Consider the following 19,967-nt stretch of genomic DNA (forward strand, 5'->3'; position numbering starts at 1 on the left):
CCTCTGAATAATGAAGGGGTGAGGGGTGGTTAGAAGACACGCTGGTTTCTAAGGGTCTTTTCGGGTGGACCATCCCGGCACTCAAGGCCCTGCCCCTCTTCTTCCTTCTCCTGCCTCCTGGCCTGCCAAGAAGTTGGACGTCTCACCACCAGGACCCACCCCAGGGAGACAAGGAGAGACAGAGGTGGGCAGTGAGGAACCAGGAGCAAGACCTCAGTGACACAGGCAGCCAAGAAAGATGGAGCCAGTAGGAATTTTTTTTTGGGGGGGGGTCCCTTCCCATCCTTCTGCCCCTTCCCTTCACATCTGCTCCTTGACCTCCAATGCCCTGTCCTGGGAAAGGACTGGATGTTTGTCCAAGGGGGCTTGGGGGAGGGGTCTCAGCAGTCCCAGGAGGCCAGGCTATGGGGCTGGCTGGCAGCCAGGACCCCAGTCCTCCCTCCCTCTGCTCCACGCTGCTAGGGAGCAGGGCCTGCTCACCCCCTGGGAACCAATAAACAGGAAACAGACACCAACCTGGTGCGTGCTCCCTCCGCCTGGCCCCCACCATCACAGTCCCCCAACTGCCCTCCCATTGGCCCAGGACCTGCCCCGCCTCTCCCCAGCCCCAGAATCTCAGAGCCAAGAAGTAATGATCTCAAGTGAACGAACAAAATCAAGTTAAGAGGAAGCCTTCTGGAAAAAAACTCAAACTCCTTCATCTGGAAGCCATGAGATTCTACACTCTGAACCAGTAATCTCAAAAGCGCACACTTTAAAGTGGCCACAATTCTGAGAGCTTCCAGATCTGGGGTCATGGGCTGAGGGTTCCGTAAGTATTCTCTTCGGCCCTCTCGGTAACTCCATATCATCCTCACTTTGCAGAGCAGGAAACTGAGGCTCAGGGCTGAGATGCAATGACTTGTCAGATACCACCCAGCTGTGAGTCAGTCAGGTCAGAGAGGTCAACCCTTATCAGTCTGACCCCAAAGCCCAGGGCACACAGACCGCAGACTCCCTGCCTTAGAGGGGCTCTCAGCCCAGAATGGTAAGCAGAGGGGACTGAGACCCACTTCACAGGCTGGTTCCAGTGGGTCTGGGGCTTTGACTCTGCTCTGCTCGCAGGATGGGGCTGGTGGTAACAAAATGGGAGGGGGAGCTGGAGAGAGGAACAAGGTCAGTGGGCATCTGGCTCCACTTCACTGTCTAGTCCCTCTCCCTCCGCCCACCTCCAAAGGCCCAGGCTGCTGGGCCACTAACCCTACAGATGTAGCCAGGACCCCACCAGCCCTCCTGTCCAGAGCTTTGTCCTGCTTCATGGCTGGAAAGAGATAACGAGAATCTGAGCAACTTGGAATCAATTTCTCTTAGAATCCTAACATCTTAGCATCTTTTTTTTTTTTTTTTTTTTGGCAGTACGCGGGCCTCTCACTGTTGTGGCCTCTCCCGTTGCGGAGCACAGGCTCCGGACGCGCAGGCTCAGCGGCCATGGTTCACGGGCCCAGCCGCTCCGCGGCACGTGGGGTCCTCCTGGACCAGGGCACGAACCCGCATCCCCACTTCCCACTGCGCCACCAGGGAAGCCCACATCTTAGCATCTTAGTCATGGGGGAGGAACTAACATTTCTTGAGGAAACCGTCTTAGCATTATTTCATTTAATCTTGATAGTAATCCTTGGCGGAGTAAAGGGGTAATGCACCCATTTTATGGATTCAGAGGGGTCCATAAATGGTTGCCCTGGGTCTCAAAGCCAGCCTGAGAAGAGAAGGGACGCGGACCATGCTCCTTACCCTCCACGCGCCATCCTTCAGCACCTCGGCACTACCCACTTCCTGGGCAGCACCTCGGCCCCTCAGGGCGTGAAGGGACCTGACAGGCCCTCTGGTCCAACCCAGCACCAGGGTCGCCGATCCCCAACATGGAGCTCCCAGCACATGGGAATAGGGAGTTCCTCGCCATCTGCCCCGAGTCAGCCCGGGCCAGCCCAGCAGAGATGTGATTCCCACCCCCATCCTAGATCCCCCTCTTTTCTCTTTGCCCTGGCTCTAAACTCTCCTGCCAACTGCTCTTCTTGGGAGCTGCTTTATCCCAATTTTTAGCCAGCCACCCTAGAAGCCAAGCCCATCCACAGGGGACCCATTGGCTCTTCTGTCCCTCTCCCACCAGAGCAGGGCTCGGCCACCCTCTGGACCCCACCCACATCAGAGGGCTAAGACCCTTGCTGAGAACTCCTGACAAGCAGGGATGATGTCCAAGCTTTCCCTGTGTGTCCCTATTGCCCACCAAGGGGCTCAACAATTGCTGAATGAATGAAAAAATGACAAATGATCAGGGAAAGAAATGAATGCAGGATAAAAGCAGTGGGCCTGCGTCCACCAGCTCTACCCTGTGCCAGCATCTACCCTGGGCTCTGGCTTCCAGGAGCCGACAGCCCGACCCCTCTGCTCACCTGTCACAGGCAGAATAATGGCCCCCAAAGACGTGCACATCCTAATACACCTGTGAATATGTTATCCTACGTGGCAAAAAGGACTTTGCAGATGTGAGTAAAGATTTTGAGATGGGAAGATTATCCTGGATGATTCAAGTGGGCCTAGAGTAATCACAAGGGTCCTTATAAAAGGGAGGCAGAAGGTTTGGTTTAGAGTGAGAGAGAGATCTGAAGATGCTATACTGCCGGCTTTGAGACTGGAGGAAGGGGCCAGGGGCCAAGAAGTGCCGGCAGCCACCGGACCTGGAAAAGGCAAGGAAACGGGTTTTCCCCTAAAACCTCCAGAAGGAACGCAGCCCTGCTAACACCTTAATTTTATCCCAGTGAAACCCATTTTTTCTGACCTCCAGCACTGTAAGATGACATTTGTATTAAGTCACTAAGCATTACAATTTGCTACAGCAGCAATAGGAAACTAATGCACCAACTATCTGCCAGCCTAGACCCTGGTATTAGCTCGTGTGCCTCCCACCTCAGGTACCTCTGGAGACTCCCCTCTTCCTCTCTCCCTGCCCAGGGAGTGTCTCAGAGCCCCGTGACTTCCCCAAGCCCCAGAGGAAGTGTTAACGTCCCAGCAGCGGCAGCATCAACACTTCTGTGCACAGGCTCCAGAGTGAGCCCCACAGCTCACAAGTGCGGGGAGAGGCCCCCCGCTATGTGTGTGGAGGGGTGCAGAGCAGCAGCTGGTCGTAGGGAAAAGGGCCCTGGGGGCCAGGCCTGGGTGAGTCCCAGCCCCACTCTGAGCCTCAGTCTCCTCAGTGGCCTAAGGGGGCTGCGAGCCCCACACCGGCACTTCAGTCTACAAGTTGGGATCCTACTAAGGACAGCTGTTGCCTCTCCTAGCAGGAGAGGAGGTTTTTCCTGGTGCCCAAGAACATGGAGGAATCCATGGCTCTGAGAGGGGAAGGGTCTTACTTAAGGCCACACAGCAGGAAAATGGTGAGGCTAAGGCTGGAACCGACGTCTCCTGACCCCTAGTGCAGACCTCCATGTGTCATACCAAGTCATCCCTTGTGAGCCCCATAGCTACTGGAGCGGGGCTCAGATATCCTGGCTGGGGCCCTAGGCCCCTGCATGTCATGGGCTGGGGCCCACTCACAGCTCAGAGTGTGGCAGCCTGGCAGTCTTCCTCTGCCTCTGTCCACCCCTGGAATGCCTCAGAGGCCTGGGGGTGGGTAATGGCGGGGGAGTTGCATGAAGTATCAACTCCCATGGGGGGGGGGCATGTCTCTAATAAGCTCCTGCTTCCCAAGGGACCCAGGGCCCCCATTTCAGGGCCTGCCAGCAAGGCGCCAGGCTGCCTGGGCACATTTCCCAATAAGTACGCCAGAGCTGTGAGCCTTTCTGGGAAACATAGGCTCCCCCTTCCCCCGCCCTACTACCAGCAACCCTGCCAACTCTGCTCAGTGGGAACTCTGCGGGGACAATGTATGGCCTAGGAGTCAGGACACCTTGGGCCAAATTCCATACTTGAGACATAGGGCCTTGGGTAAGCCTCTGTCCGCTCTGGGCCTGCTTCATCCGTATACTGGGTTGCCCACCTAGCTAGAGGACCAGATGGGAGGGACAGGGCTGCCTTTGGGTGGTGTGAGCTCCCTGTCTCAGCTAACATGCAAGCTGCAGCTGACAGGTGTCATAGTGGCTGTGGAGAAGACACCAGTGGGATAAGGCACTGTCACTTGCCTCACTGGGGCCCTGGGAACCTCCATCCTCCTAGCCTTTGAGTGACACCAACAGAGGTCTACAGGGGGCAGCTAGTGCAGCGTAAAGCTCCAGTCTACCCTCCTCACTCTCAGTGACCCACCACACACTGCCCAGGCATAGGAGCTGGAGTAGCTCTTTGTTCACCTTGAATGCTGGAGTCCAGGCCCTCACAAAGCCCTCTGGGCTGCAGCAGAAACCCACCACCCTACTGCCTCTGCCCCAGCCCAAGCCACCATCATCTCTTGTCCAGATTATTCCAGTGGCCTCCTGATCAGCCTCCCTGATCCACCCGCCCCCCCTCCACGGCCTCTGCAATCTACCCCCACAGAGTAGCCCGAGCAGACTTGTGAAAGCCTAAGTCAGATTAGGTCACTGCTCTACTCAGAACCTTGCAACAGTGCCTGCCCCAACTCACCTCAAGTAAACACGGAAGACCTCCTATTGGTCTGCGAAATCTACCTCATCTGGCCCCAACCCACTTCCACCCTCCCTTAATTCTGACCTCATCGCCTACTTAACTCCATCCACAGAGTCCTCCTGGCTTCTACCTCAAGGCCTTTGCACTTGCTGTTCCTCTCTTCACCTCCCAGATAGCCACCTGCCTTGCTCCCTCCAGGCCTCTGGTCCAATCTCACGTCCTCAGAGAGACTTTCTCAGATCTCTTAATCTAACAGAGTACCCCTCCCTGTCATTCTCTAGTCCCTTATCCTGGTTTCTTTTGTTCCCCAGCCCCCATCTCTCCCTGTAGCACAATGTATCCATTTACAGATAGGTCTCCTCACTAGTCTGGAAGCTCCATGAGGTCAGGCCTTTGTTTTGCTTGCTGTTGTATCCCAGGGTCTCGGAGAGTGCCTGAGTGCCTAGGGGTTCAGTAAGTATTTGCTAAATGGACGAATGCATTGCCTTATCAAGGCTCACCCAAGTCTCTGAAACAAACTCCTAGGGCACACAACTTGACATATTCTTTCCCACCTACCAGCCTCTGCCCATGCTATGCCCTCCTCCTAGAACCCCTCCCTCTCTTCTCTGGATGTTCAAATTCTCCCAGTTTTCAAAGCCAAGCTCCAGACAGAGGCTCCTTCAGGAAGCCTCTCCTGCCAGCCCCCAGGCCACTCCCTCAACATTCTACAGCCCCTTCCAGGCTGCTACCAGATCCTGAATTCTCTTGAGTGTTTCGGCTCCCCAGGCAGCCTGGGGATGCCTCCACCCCACTGCGGGGCAGCCTGTGTAGCCTGAAAGATCACAGATGGGCGGGAAGGAAGCAGGAGGGGCAAGTTCCTACACTGGGAGCCCCCTGGGGACAGGATTAGCAGCAGCCTCCCAGCCTCCCAAACCCAGCTGGTCCTGGAAATGTGGGGCTGGAAAATGTCAGACTCAACTCTGGTCCATCCCCCAACTCTTCCCTGTGGTGAGGGGAGGACAACCCATTCCTGGGCCACACTCCCCCAGTAGCCCAGGGCGCTTAGGAAGGAGTGGGTGGGGGCAGGGAATAAACAGAGGAAAGGGACAGCCCTGTGCCTGTCCTCCCCCTCCCACCCTCCTCCTGCTGGGTGACAAGACATTTAATTATAGATATTTGGTACCACTCATAATTCCAAATGTCCTAATCGCCTCCTCTCCCAGAACCAGTTTCCATGGAAAAATCATAGCAAAGAGCCAAGGAGGGAAAGGAGAGAATCCCCACCCCTGTGGGTTCCCTGCCAAGGAGACAGAGTGAAGAAAGGTGACAAAGAGCTGCAGCCTGGCGTTCCTCTGCAAGGCAGGGAGCTGGCTGGGCAAGCTGGGGATGGGAGCCATGTCTGCTGGGGGCAGGGGGTGGTGCATGGACCTCGCTGTGCCCTGCCACACTATGGGACCTTAAAGTCGGCATTCTCCTTTCTGAGTCTTGAAGTTCTTCCCACCGCAAACATGGGCTCCGGTGAATTAAATAACTACCATGAAAGTGTTCAGACAGGGGTGTGCAGGTGATGCCCCCAATGCCCCCTGCCTCTGCCCCATTACTCAGATGGTAGGCCAATTCCACCAAGAAACAGGGACCCTTCGGGCCTCTTCGCCTCTAAGACAATGACATTCTAGGATTCAGTGGGAATCTGAGTCTGCAGTTCTAAGAATTCAGCCTTGTGAGATTCTCACAGCTTTCTCTTTTTTTTGCAGTACACAGGCCTCTCACTGTTGTGGCCTCTCCCGTTGCAGAGCACAGGCTCTGGACGCGCAGGCTCAGCGGCCATGGCTCACGGGCCTAACCTCTCCGCGGCATGTGGGATCTTCCCGGACCGGGGCACGAACCCGTGTCCCCTGCATCGGCAGGCGGACTCTCAACCACCGCGCCACCAGGGAAGCCCACAGCTTTCATTTTTGAAGAATGAAACATTCAGAGTGTCTGGCATATAGTAAGCACTTAATAAATGTTAGCCACTCTTACTGCTATTTCAATATGCTAAAGTTCTCTGAGTCCATCCATCTGATTCTGAGACTTAAGTCACTTCCTATTTCTGGACTAGAGTTGTCACTTCTGTCAAACGGGTATCAGGTACCTGAGGGCAGAAGGTTAGATCATGAGACTGTACTTTAGGGCAGGATGGGAAGCCTTGGGATGAAGAGTCGCTGATCATCCAGGCCACCGTGGGCCTAAGTGGAAATGACAAGGGCTGTGGGAGGGAGCAGGGCAGGGAGGCTCCACAACTGGGCCTCCTCCCCCTAGCACATCCGTTCATGGAAAGCGACCATGAGTTATCCCTCATTCCCTGGGCTCCTAGGTTCTTACAGCTGATGCATAGAGCTGCCTTTCTCTCCCTTCCGGCCATACCCCGACTCCTCCTGTTTCCCTTGACCACCCTGCAGGCTGAGTCTCTGCTACAGAGCTTCAATGACCAGGCAAAGACCACCCACTGTACAGATGGGAAAACCGAGGCCCAAGATGACTCTGTCCAGATCTCAGGGCAAGTCAGAGGCTAAGCCAGGTCTGGAACCAGGCTTCCTGCTCCCAACAGAGAGGCAGCACCACACAGAGTGCAAATACAGATTTTGGGGTGGGAGAGACCTGACTTTGAGGGACTTCCTGCAGCCCAGGGGTGGGTCAGGGACTCCCTCTGTCCCCGGGGCCTTTCCTGCCAGCCTCCTGGCTGGGCTCACACTGGCTTCTGCCTCATCAGCAAAGCGTGACAGACTCTTCCCTTCTTATTCTGGAGCCCACACCACACCATCTCCACCCACAGGCCAGGGAGCGTGACTGGAGCCCTGGGCCCGAAACAAGGGAACACTGTCTCCTCCGTGAAGGCCAGAAGGAGGGCTGGACAGCTGCTCCCCATCCTCCTGGAGCCAGAAAGAAAGGGACAGACAGCAGGAGGGATTCAGGCTAGCAGAAGGAGGAACTTCCAGGCTTTATGAGTGGGTGGGGAATTAGGGGATGGTGAATCTCTTCTGAGCTGACTGAAGTCCACCAGGTTATACTGAGGCCCAGAATGCCCAGCCCTGTGCTCAGAAATCAGTAGGGGGCAGGGAGGAGGGGCCAAGGCTGCTCCCTGAGAAGCAGCTGAGGCAGTGGACCCTGTTTTTTTCCCTCTCCTGCCCCCAGGGAGGGCATGATCACACCACCCACTCACAGTACACAAGCCTGCCAGGCAGAGGCCATTAACCTCATTTTGCAGAAGGGGAAGGTGAGGCATAAAGCAGGGATGTGACTGACCCTAGGCCACACAAGGATCTGGAGCCAGGGCTCAAACCCTGTTCTTCCAATGACAGACTCACCAGTTCTCTCCCCTAAGGGGTAAGAGGGGATAGCGAGCTGGGCCTGGACAGATAGGAGGACTGGAGTGAGCAAAGGCTTGGAGGCTGGAGAGAGCCTCCACTGAGGGCAGGGAGAAACCTGTGTTATGGGCAGGTATGTCCCACCTCACAACCCCTAGGGGCAGCTGGGGTGGCAGGGCTGAGATCCCTGTTCCACATGATCCCTGAGGATCACCTGGGACGTGGAGACAATATGATGAGCAGACCAGGAGCCAATTCTGCAAAAACTCCCACCTCCTCTCTGGGTCTCAATGCCTCTTCTTAGGAACAGTCCCCCTCCCCCCAGTCTCCCCGAGTCCCTTGGTTCACCCCTGCTCTCTCCCAGAGGAGATAATTATAAGGGAAAAGCACCTGGGGATGGGGCCCCTGGCAGGAGCTGCCCCTGCTGTCACCCTCCCCCACCCTGACATTCCAAAGACAACCGGCACTGGAGTTAGGGGCACCTGAGCTGCCCTACCAGGCTCTCAGAAAGAAGGACAGGTCCAAAATGTCCCCTCTCCCCACTCCCTGCCTACTGACTCTGCAGCCTCTGTGAGAGACACCAGAGCCAGGACCGGGGAACTAGAGACAGCAGAGAGAAACAAAGAGAGAGAGAGTTTAGAGGGGCCGTGAGGGCACTGAGAACCGGCAGTAACCAAAGTAGTCCAGGGTTTAGGGTTTCCAGGCACCTCACTCTGGCAGGGAACACAGTGGGAGCACAGGCCACGGCTGAAATAACCCCAGGCCATCTCCACTCTAAGCCCAAAATCCAGAGCCTCGAATCTAGCTTCCAGCTGGGATGCCACGGCACCACACTGCCGAGAACCCATCTGAACCCACAGCCCAAACTCGAGGGACAGCTGAAGCCAGAAGGAAGAAGTGGAGGCCGAGAGCCTCTCCCCGAGAGCGAGTCCCCCGGGGCCTGGGGTCTGACAGGGGAAGGAGGAAGCATCTCAGAGTCACCAGGAAGGGGGTGGGGTGGGGAGAAGATGCAAGCCGGCAGGATGGGGGACCAGCGCCCCCATCCTGACCCAGAGAGGCAGCCTTGCCTGTGGGGGCCAGAACCACTCCCAACCTCTCTCAAGGCCCCTCTTTGCTGAACTTCAGCAGCTCCTCCCTGACCCTGCCCTCCCTCAGAGGTACCCATTCTAACTGGAGGAGGCTTTAGCAGATTTCAGGCCCAAAGAGTGTCCCAATTCCAACCCATGGACTCCCCACAAATCTGTACAGCACAGCTGGAAGGAGATATAGGCACCACCTTGTCCACAACCCCTCTGATTTTACAGATGGGGAGACTGAGTCACATAGCATAGCCAGGGCTGCCAATGTACTTTATGGAGCCCTCTCCACTACTGCATAAAGTAATGCCTTGTACCTCTCCAATTCTCCCAGGCCCAGGCTCAGACCCAGATTTTGATCTGACATGGGAAAGCCACATTAGTAATGGCAAACCCATGTCAACTGTGGGCCCCTGAGCCAAACATCCTACAAGGGGTTTGGCCAATAAGGCAGCAAGGTTTTTGAGAAAGTTCCATCACCCTCTCATCTCCTTATGTATTGATAACAAAGAACCAGATAGGAATCTTTAAAACCAGTCCCTGAAAAACATCTAAAGGACCTGATTAGAACCCTTTGTAATTATCACCCAGAATACCTTAGAGCAGATAAGAACCTCTGACAGTACCAGCAGAAGCCTGAAGCCTCTGGGGCCTGAGAAGACAGGAGCCTTGTGTCAGTAACACTCTTAAAACTGCCTGGGCACTTCCAGAACCAGAGAATCTCCCTCAGACCTGGGCACCTGCCCAGTGAGCACACTCAAGAGACTCCTGCGTAAGTCACTGTCCCTGGCCCTCCTTCGTCCCCACCCCAAGGGCCCCCCACAAAGACTCACCACTTGTGGCTTGCTGCAGCACTTGCTGGCTGGAGCAGGCTCATCTGGAGCCCGGACCGTCTCAGGGGGCTTGGCCTCGGCAGAGGGCGGTGCAATCGGAGTCAAGCAGGGCATATCCACTGGCACTGGGGCAGGGACCTCACTGGAGTGGAGGGTCAGCACGTACTGCTTAGTGACGTCCTCAAGGGATGGTGCCTGCAACGTGGGGTGGGCTTGGGCAGGGAAGCCCATGGGCTCTGGTACAGCCACAGGGGGGCCAACGGAAGTCGGTGGCTCAGGCACCATGATAGGCGTGAAGGTGGAGGGCACACTGGCATGACGAACGTGTTTGGAGGAGGGTCGGGCCCGAGACAGGCTGCCAGCCTGGTCCTGAATGCCCTCCTCTCTCGGTAGCTCCTGATGACTGCTCCGAGCTGGGCGCTTCTTGGAACCACGGCGGATGAGCCGTGGGGACAGAACATCAGCCAGTTTTGGGTCAAGGTGGAAGTCACGGTGGGCAGTGGAGGAAGCAGGCGGGGCCTCAGGTAGGGCCCTCTCAGACTGTGCCCGGCCCCTGGCAGGACTGGGCTCTTCTGGTTCTGCCCGCCGCTCTGTGAGGATGGGCTCACTGCTGGACGGAGGCAGCATGGGCTCGACCTCTCTGATGGGCTCCCCTCCAGGGCCCTCGAATCCAGGCCCAGCCAGCTCCCCACGGCGGCTGGGGTCACTCAGAGATTTCTTCTTGGGGGCTTTGCCAGCAGCCCTGTCATCGACCACACACCCTAAGGCACCAGGGCCCTGAACAATGCTCTGAATAACCTCTTGGTATCCCTTGCTCTCTTCACTGCCCACAGACCAGTCACTGTGGCCGCTGGTCAAGCCCTCGTCCACAGCTGGGGCTGCCGGAAGCCCTGTCTTGGGGCTCAGCGAGCCCAGGAGGTTGCTATCCACGGAGAACCCAGAGGGCTCCTCAGAGGTGGCAGCCCGGTGGCGCTGTGGAATTGGGTCACTCAGAGATCGGTAGGCCTCACCTGCCTCCCCATTGCTCAGTTCAGTCCCACCAGGGCCCGAAGGCGGGGCTTTGCGTCTCCGGCGGAGGGCACCTGGTGTGGGAGGGGTATCAGAGGACACCAGGGCCCACCCTCCCAGACTGTCTTCAGCCCCAGGGCCATGGTGGTTGGTCTGGGCTGAGGATGAGGAAAGGGGTCGCCACACCCCTGCGGTATCCAGGCTGCAAAATGCTGAAACAGGAGGCTCAGGGTCTGCCCCAATGCCCTCATCTGTCAGACTAGACTCAGGGCCGGAGAGCTCTTCCTGGGACCGCTGCCCTCGGATCACGTCTCCTGCCCAGTCAGGACTTCCAGGGAGGACATCACTTCCATCATCCTCCTGGGCACCCATGCGCTGGATCTTCTCAAAAACCTGACGGGCCTCTTGAACATACTGATCCTGGACCACGAGGGGCAGTGGATCCTCCTCAGCACCTGGGCCTGCCAGCAGCAGTTCAGATGAGCTGGGCTTCAGGGCACTGGTGCGGAGTAGGCGGCGGGCCATGGGCTTCTCAGAGCAGGTAAATGACTTTGCCCTTCGAAGGGTGGCCGTCAAGTCCTTCAGTGTGGGGCGGGTGCCAGATGATGCTGGGGCTGGGGAGGGCATGGGCTCAAGTTGCCCTACAGAGCCACCTGCTGATGGCGAATCTCTGCCATCTAAAGGGCCGCTCCCAAGGTCCTCATGTCGCCCACCAGGCTTTCGGACCCTCAGCTCTGAAAGGTCTGAACGCAGGAAACTGAGTAGCGTCAGGGTTTCTGAGGCAATATCTGGATTCGACAAGGACTTCCGTTGCCGGCTCTTGTCCAGCTCCAATCCTCCATCCCTCAAGGCTCTCGTGGTGCCCACAGGTCCCTTGGTGCGGGTTCGAGCCTGGGGCCTTAGAAGCCCTTCCCCAGCTCCAAAGCTAGGGGAGCGATACACGCCCCAGCTCCCAGAGCTCCGGCTAGCCCACAGGTCCTCTTCTTTGAGAGTTTCTGTGCTGGAATAACGGCTGCTACCACGGGAGCCTGCTGGGCTGGCCAGGTACGTGGGAAAGCTCACCTTGGCCACGCGGAAAGTTCCCCCCACAGTGTCTGACAAGGGCCGAAGTCCTTCTTGGGGACCTGGTCCACAAGGAGGAGAGCCAGTACCCCACTCCTGGGGTCCTTCCTCCCTAGGGGCTCTTGGAGATGTTGGGGGATCGGGGCTCCTGGCTCCCCTTGCCGAGTCCATGCTGCCCAGATTTAACCCATAACTGTCTGGCCTACAGTCCTTATCCAAGAGGGAGCTTCTAGGCCTGGGCCCCGGCCTCCCTCCCCAGCAGTGGCCGCCCTCACCGTCTTGGTCCTCGTCACTACCTGAGGAGTGGCCGCCGTGGTAGGCCGGACTCTGCGCCCCGGGCTGCGGCGGCGGCGGGCCCTCCTCTTCCTCCTCGCTGGAGCTGGCAGTCCGACTGCTGCTGACAGGATAGGAGGAAACGATGGAGGAGGAGGAGGAGCGGGAGGCCCGGGCCCAGGCCTGCGGTTGGGAGAAGCTATGCCAAGAATGTAAACCATCCGCCGGACGCTGCGCTCTCTCCTGTTGCTGCTGCTGCTGCTGCTGCTGCCGCCGCCTCCTCCCCTCGGTCCCTGGGCCCGGCAGCGGCCGCGCCGAACGCAGGCCCGCCAGGGGGAAGCACGTCCGAGGAGGTGGCGTCGGTGGCTGCCGGGGTTCCCGGGTCGTGGGCTCCCACGCGGCACCGTCGGGGCTGGGCGTCCCCGAAGCCTCAGAGTCGGCACTGGGCCGCCTGGATCCAGGGCCACCAAAGAGCTTGCGCATCTCGGTGACGCTGGGCCAGGCCCCGCGCGCGGCTCCCTCCGCCGCTTCTTCCGCGGCCCCGGGGGAAACGCCCCCGTCTCGGGCCCCAGTGGCGTTGTCGTCCAGATGCTGCGCGTCGAAGCGCCTGGAGAGCTGGCGCACCGACGGCGAGAGGCTACGGAGCGGGCGCGGCTGCGCGGGGGCGGCCGGGGGCCCAGACGCCAGCTTGGACACGCGCCGGGAGGGCTGGCCCGCGACGTCCGAGACCGGCCGGCACGAGGCGCGGCGCCGCAGCCCGGAGGCGTCCGTTGCCTCCTCCCTCGGCCCTGGCCCGCCGCTCCAGCGCTCCAGCAGCTTGAACGAGACGCTGCGATAAAGCTGGGGCCGGGGCGCCCCGTCCGCCATGGTGGCGGCACTCACTCTGGGGGGGCTGGCCTCGGGGAGCCGCGGCCAACCCCCCCTGCGCCCCCGCCCCAAAGGAGCGCAGCGGCCGGCGTCCGAAGGCCTGGGTCCCGCAGCCGCAGTGCGAGGCGGTTAGCGGGGAAAGGGTGCAGGGACCGGAGCACAGGTTTATCTGCTGCGGCTCAAGTTTCTGCGCCAGCGGGCCGCATCGGCTCCATCCCGCGCGACCCCTCCCGCCTCAGAGTCGACTCCCGGGCCCAGCCCCCGCCTCGCCCGGTGCGACCCGGAGCATCGCGGCCCGACCCGGTACTGGCTGGATCCCAGCGCTCCGTTCCTCCGCTCTGCGCGCGCCCGCCCGCCAGCCGGCCTGCCTGCCTCCCCTCGCGCTCCCGCTCCGGCTCCCGCTTCCTCCCTCTAGGCTGCCTGCTCCTCACTCCCTTTTGTTGCAAATAAACTTTGTGGCGGAGGAAAGGGGGTGGGGGGCGGGGCCTCGCGCCCAAAAGAGGGGGTGGGCTCCCGGCGCGCTCTAGTCTGGGAATCGGGAGTGAGGGGGAGGGGAGGGAATCGGGGAGGAGCGGAAGGAGAAATAAGACTGCTTGAGCACAGGCTGACTGAAGCGACCCTCCAGATGAGCCCCTCGGGAGCTCAGCGGGCAGAGCTGACCCCCATCCCCCCAGCACTGGCTGCAACACGCAAACTCTGAGTGTGGTCGACTCCGCAGGCGTATAGTCGGGGTGGCGCACCCTCTGCATTCGGGCGGAAACGCCTCCTGCCCAAGGGACCCCAACATGGCAACCTCGGACCCACAAACTCGTACACAACACCGACACTCGGGTAAAAGCAGAAACACTCTCCCAGCCGAGAGACTCGCCTCCAGGGGGAGCGGTGCGCGCCGCAGACCAACCCGGGCGCTTGCAGCTCCCTGTCCCGCCCCTTCACCCCGCCCAGGCCACGCCTCCTACCAGGTCCTTCGCTGCGAATCCCGCTGTAACTGCGACCGGGTCCAGCCCCTGGCGCCCCCAAACGCCCCGCCCCTCCCACCTCTGCGGCCAGTCCAGCTCTGACTGTCCCCCCACCCTCCCCAAGCCGCTCCAGGGGCCCCCACCCTTTGTGACCACGCCCCCACGTTTCCAGCCGGGCGCCTTGTACCCCGCCCCTCCTTCTCCAGCTCTCTGGGGTACGCGGCTCTAGCGCCGTCTACCGGCCGGATTCGCCCACCCCCGTGGAGCCTTGGACGACTAAAGCTGCACCCGCCACCAAAAAAAAAAAAAAAACCCGGAGAGTTGGGAAGACTTCACTTCCTTTACTTCCTTCTAGTCGTTAACTAGTCCCTTAAGGAGCCGTTTCAAACCTATTCCCTTCACAAAGTGCACTGCCCTTCCTTCGACTTCACACACAAAAGGCGCTTTGATGGGAACGCCCTCGATTTACCACTGCCGAACCTACACTCCTACCTGACTCCCATCCGCCCTCCTGTCAGGCAAGGTGTGGGTGGCTTCTACTGCTTCACACCACCCTTGGAGGTAGATCTTACTGCCCCTTCTCTGTGGGTCATGAAGAAGAACTTTGACCAGTGTCAAAGTCAGGAAATGGCAGCTCCTGGTATGACTCAAATTCAGATTTCAGGAGCTTCAAACACCATGCTTCTCCAGACAGCCTGTGCTGGTTCCATATCCCTGATGAGCCCCCAGCAGTATCCTCCTCCTCCCTGGGCCTGGGATCAGCCTCCCCAGGAACAGCGGACACTCATGTTACCCTTAGCCCAAGAGGGCTGTGGCTGAGCCCCATTAGCTAGGAGGCCCTGGAAGCAGGAGGCCCCGGTCCAGATGAACAGGCAGGGCTGGGCGTAGGGCAGGAAGGTAGACACTCAGGGATTGCCTGACTACCGCATGAGACACGGAGGACTCAGCGAGAACCCCAGGGCCCTGCTTGCTGCTCCCCTTGGGTTGTGGGAAATAACTGTAGGGAGAAAGCTCTTCCTCTTTGAGTTGAGACCAGCCTCCAATAAGTCCCTCAACTCAACCTTACCTCCTCTCTGTCTCAAAGGGGCCAGCGTATCGCTCACTCTTCAATGGGAAATTGATAGCAAGGAAGAAATCTCTGTCTGGCCTATTGTCTCTCTGCCCTTTCCTTGCTGTGTGACCTTGGGTAAATACCTGCACTTCCCTGGGCCTCAGCTGCCTCATCTGAAAAGTATGGAGTGGATTTAAGTTTCCCCAAGGGTGCCTCTCTCTGACTCTATTTGCAATCAGACTCTTGTCTCTTCTAGGTTGTTTTGGTATGGTGGGGGGGACCCTCATCCTGGAAGTCACTGCCCCCCTCCAATAATAGTGATGGCCCTTGCCATCTGAAATTGGTAATTTTCCAAGCTCTGTCACACCTGGTCATTTTCTGTCTTCACGTCACTTCTGGGATAGAGGATAGAGGTTTTTATTCCCAAATCACAGATGGGGAAGCTGGTGGAGAGGAGCAGAGACTCAGGTCACAGGCTCCCAGCGCCCTGCAGCTTGGCCTTGAGGTGGGCTCCTTGGGGCCTTTGGCCCAGGAATCCCCTTGGTGGGGAGGGAGGGTGTTTAAGGAGCTACGCTGGGCCTCCACCCAATGGGAAGCTCACCCAATCAGAGATCGGCCTGGCTGCTTACAGTATGTCATGAGTGCTCCCCGCACCAGCCCCTTCTGATTCAGGATGAGAAAAAGTCATCTTCCAGGCACAGAGAGGGCCTGGGTGTTTTTAACCCTCAGAATATTCATCTAGAAGGGGTCTGGAAGCACTGGGTGCCAGGGCGGACAGCAACACTAAGCCGGGCCCAATGCAGGCACCCTCACAGATGTGACAGGTGGCCCTCAGCATGCTCTTTCCCTTTGGGCCTCAGGCTCCTCACCTGTGAAAGGGGAATGAAAACAATAACCCATCTACCCAGTGAGTTGTGGTGACCCAGCAATATCAGGGCTGTAGAATCCCTTGGGGAAATGAAGATAGGAAGATTGTGATGGTCACAGTCAATGCCAATGATGGGCCTCAGGCACTTACGAGGGAGAAAGATGAGGAGTGAGGGGACTCCAAGAAGCAATGAGCTCTGGACAGGAGCTGTCTTAGGGGGAGTCTGGCTCCTAACTCCGTTCCAAAGTCAAATAGAATTGACCCGAGATGGTCCCCTTTCCTGTATAATTAGGCCTCAAGTGCACAGAATTGGATTATTTGTAACCTTTTATTCATGACACATTCTTACCAGTTATTTAATTGATGCCCATCAAAAAACAAAACAACTAGGGCCTTTACAATGTTCTATATCTCATTATATAGTTCTCCCACCACTCATTCTCCTGCTGCTTTCCCGCCACCCACGGTTACCATCACCTCCTGTGTTCAGCATTCCCTTGCTTTCCTTTTCATATAGTTTTAGTGCATCTGTGTATTCCTTCAAAGTATATATTTTCATTCTAGTTATTTAAAACTTTATAAAAAGGGCATCTTGCTGCGTATAATTTTTTGGGATTTCTTTGTACTTAATATACTGCTAAGATTTATCCACTTTGCATGTCGGTATAGTACATTCTGGCTGTGTGTTAACATTCCGATGTGTGAATATAGCACAGTGTATTCATCCACTCTCTCATGGATGGGCATTTGGGCGGTTCCAGCTGTTCGTGCCTGTGAACAGTGCAGCTCAGTGTTGTGCGTGACTTCACGTGCACATGCGCAGAAGTGCTGGAGCAACAGCTATGCTGTTGTTCAACGTTGGAGAGGCATTGTCAAGCTGGGGTCGAATACCTCTTCTATGTTTTTTGATGATGTGTTTCCTTTTCTGTGAAGTGCCTGTTTGTGTCTCCTGCCCATTCTTCTCTTGGGTTATAATACTCTTTGGTACTTTATGAAAATTATGCCCTAACTTTTCCACACTCCATACCTCTGGGGGCATAGGGAGGGCTGGTAATATTAACGTTATTTTACAGGTAAGGAAACAGAGGCTCAGAGAAGTGAAGGGGGCTTGTTCAAAGTCAGAGTCAGAAACAGCCCTTCTGCACTGAGGCCCAAAGTCCTCAGCTAAGAAACCTTCTCTTCACCTCAAGCTGGGTGGGTCAAGGCTCCCCTGGTCCTCAGCCTCTATTGGTCCCTGACCATTCCAGGAGCTTTTTATCTCCTTAGTGACACCTTCCTTGTCCCCTGGCCCTCTTTATGTTCTTCTGAGCTCTCCTGCCTGGTTGTAATGATCCAGATATGTATGTGTTTATTTCATTATTGCCATCCTCCATCAGACTAGGAGCTCACTGAGGGCAGGGACCCAATGCTCAGCATGATGCTTGGCATACAGTAGGTGCTCAATAAATGTTGTTTGCTGGATGAACTGTTTCCTTGTCTGCACCCCCAGCCCTTGGATTCTGAGGGTTGGGCTGGGTCTGAGCTGGAGGGAGGAGCCAGCAGCATCCTCGCTAGGACAGATCCAGTGCCCCTGGGCTTTTCCTGCTTGGCATGGAAGTCTCCTGAGACAAACCCTGGTTCCTGACTCTCTGGCTCCCCCATCTTGGCCCTGCCCCTCTGACTCCCTGTCATCAACTTCCAGCAGCCAACACTCACGGGTTTCCTGTCTTGGAAGCTCCTTCCCTGGGCCTGGCCTCCTTTGGAATCTTCCTCTCTCTCTTCTTCCCCACCCAGCTTCTCCACTTCCTCCCCTCCAGCTGCTCCTTGACTCACCTACCTCCACTGCGCCATCATGCCACCATCATTCCGAAACCCCAGGCTTTGACCCTCTACCTCTCCGGCTCCTCCTCCTTCCCAGCGCCCTGATGCTAGAGTTCCCAGGACTCTATCCAGGCCCTCTCTTCTTACTCTCTTCCTCAGGAAGCCCATCCACTCCCTCAGCTTCAAGCCAAAAGTGGGATGGGCACTCCCCAGGCTTTGCCACTCTTCTAAGAAGCCTTCCTGGTGTCTCCAGACCCTGTTGACTCCTAGCTCCTACTTAGGTGGAGGCCTCAGCCCTCCACACCAGGCTGGACCTTGTCCCCCTTCCAGTCCGTGACACTGCCTGGCCTCCACCGAGGTCCACCATCTCAGTAGGCATACTGAGTAAAGGGATTAGTTCTGGCTGTGGGTAACAAAGGCCTGAAAAACTGGTGGCTTAAAAAAGGTAGACATTTATTTCTCTCTCATGCAAAAGTCTGGATTTAGGTGACCCCAAACTGGAATGGTCAGAAACGCAAGCTGCTTTTCATGTTCCAAGATGGTGCTCCAGCTGTGATGTCACAATGTAAGCAACAAGAAGGGAAGGGAGGCCAGACACCACCTGTCTCTTAAAGACATTCCCTCCTCCCACATTAAACTGCCTTAGGGCATTTGGCTTATATCCCATGGACCAGGAGTAATTTATCTGGCCATACCTAGCTGCAGGAGAGGCTAGGAAATGAAGTTTTCATCCTAGGAGACTGTGCCTAACTAAAAGAGAATTGACATTGTGGTTGGCACAACTTCCTAGGGGTCCCCAGTTACTAGGACTGGGTGGGGCAGGTGGGCACTTGGAAGTCAGGTGAAGAAAGGAAAGGGGAGGGAAGGGAGGGTGAAGCAGGGGAGGATCTAGTATTTGGGTTAGAGAAAGGCTGTGTGACCTTGGTAAGTCAGTTCCCACATCCGGGTCTCAGCTTCCCCATTATAAGGTATTATAAGGATTAAATGAGAAAATGAGTATACCACACGTTGCATGGTTCCCAGAATGCACAGAGCCCGGCCTATGGCCACTACTGTCCTTGTGGCTCCCCAGTGCTTCCCTGGCCTGGCCGGCAGCCTTTTCCTCTCTAGCCCTGCTAACCCTCCAGCTTTATATCAGGCCACAGCCCCGCCTATCCTTCCTCCGGCAGCCTCCATGCCTTTGTTTGTGCTGTTCCCTGCACCAGGGAACACCCTTACCCTTTTTCCTTCAGTGTAATTACATCTATCCTTTAAGACCCAGCTGCACCGCTCCTTCCCCCAGGAAGTCTTCCGCAACCCCTTTTGTCCCTCCTGCCCCTCACTGCACTCCACCCATGTCTGTGTCGTCTCTGTCCCCATGCCAGCAAGCAGACCTTCCCAGAGTAAGCTCCCCACCCCTGCCCTGCCCCTCCATCACTGAGAGTGCTCTGGGTTAAAGTGAGAAGGGAGAAGGGCGGTGGGGAAGAGGAAAAGAACAAAAGGAGGGGGAAGGGAAGGAGGAATTCAAGCCCCCCCAAATGGTGCTTGGAATCCCTCCCTGGTCCTGGCATGTAATAAATGATTTTTTCCTTCTTATAGGAACAGATGGGGCTCATGGATTATGGCTCTTATTCTCAAAAAAGTGTGCTGAATTTTTTTTTCTTAAAAGACTAGCTGCCTCCTAGCTAAAGGAGGAAGAAAAACCCTTGCAATCTCCCCTGCTTAAAGCTCCTTGTTTAGAAACCTCCTATGCCTATTCCTAGAGACAGACCCTAGAGGAACTTGTGTGAGCAAAAGGCGAAACCATTATAACAGTAACATTCATTGCATGCCTACTACGTTCCAGGCGTTGTTCTAAGTGCTTTGCACATATTAATTTAATCCTCACAACAACTTTACAAAATAGGTACCATTATTACTCCCACTTTACAGTTATGGAAGTTAAGGTATGAAGAGGTTAAATAACTTCCCCAGAGTAACACAGCTAGAAATGATAGACCCAGGATACACACCCAGGTGAACTGGCTCTGGGGTCTGAACCCTTTATGCTATTCTGCCTTGCAAGGGAAGCTGGGAATGGAATTTACCTGCGGCCCACAATTTCCACTCTTGGAAAAGTAACCAAGGGGTCACAGTTCTTGGTATCCTGCTGGGACAGTCATCTGGGACTGGCTGCCGCGCTCAGCCTGGGCTGTTGGCGGAGGCCCTCTGCCTTCTGCTCCCCCATCTCTTACTCCCCCGTGACAGGCAGCTGAAGAGCCTGGTCTCA

At 56.7% G+C, this 19,967-nt stretch overlaps 1 protein-coding gene across 1 annotated transcript in view; it reads right to left on the reverse strand.

Annotated features, from left to right (window-relative positions):
- Positions 1 to 13,041, reverse strand: part of ARHGEF17 (Rho guanine nucleotide exchange factor 17) — a gene marked incomplete at its 5' end in the record, with an annotated part of 54,952 nt that extends 41,911 nt beyond the window's left edge. Inside the window, one exon of the mRNA XM_082844125.1 lies at positions 9,832 to 13,041. Coding sequence (XP_082700251.1) covers positions 9,832 to 13,041 — 3,210 coding nt within the window. The remainder of the gene's footprint in view (positions 1 to 9,831) is intronic.
- Positions 13,042 to 19,967: the final 6,926 nt, after the last annotated feature.

This window comes from Leucopleurus acutus (assembly GCF_964270905.1).
Source record: "Leucopleurus acutus genome assembly, chromosome: 8".
In the NCBI taxonomy this organism is placed as follows: domain Eukaryota; kingdom Metazoa; phylum Chordata; class Mammalia; order Artiodactyla; family Delphinidae; genus Leucopleurus; species Leucopleurus acutus.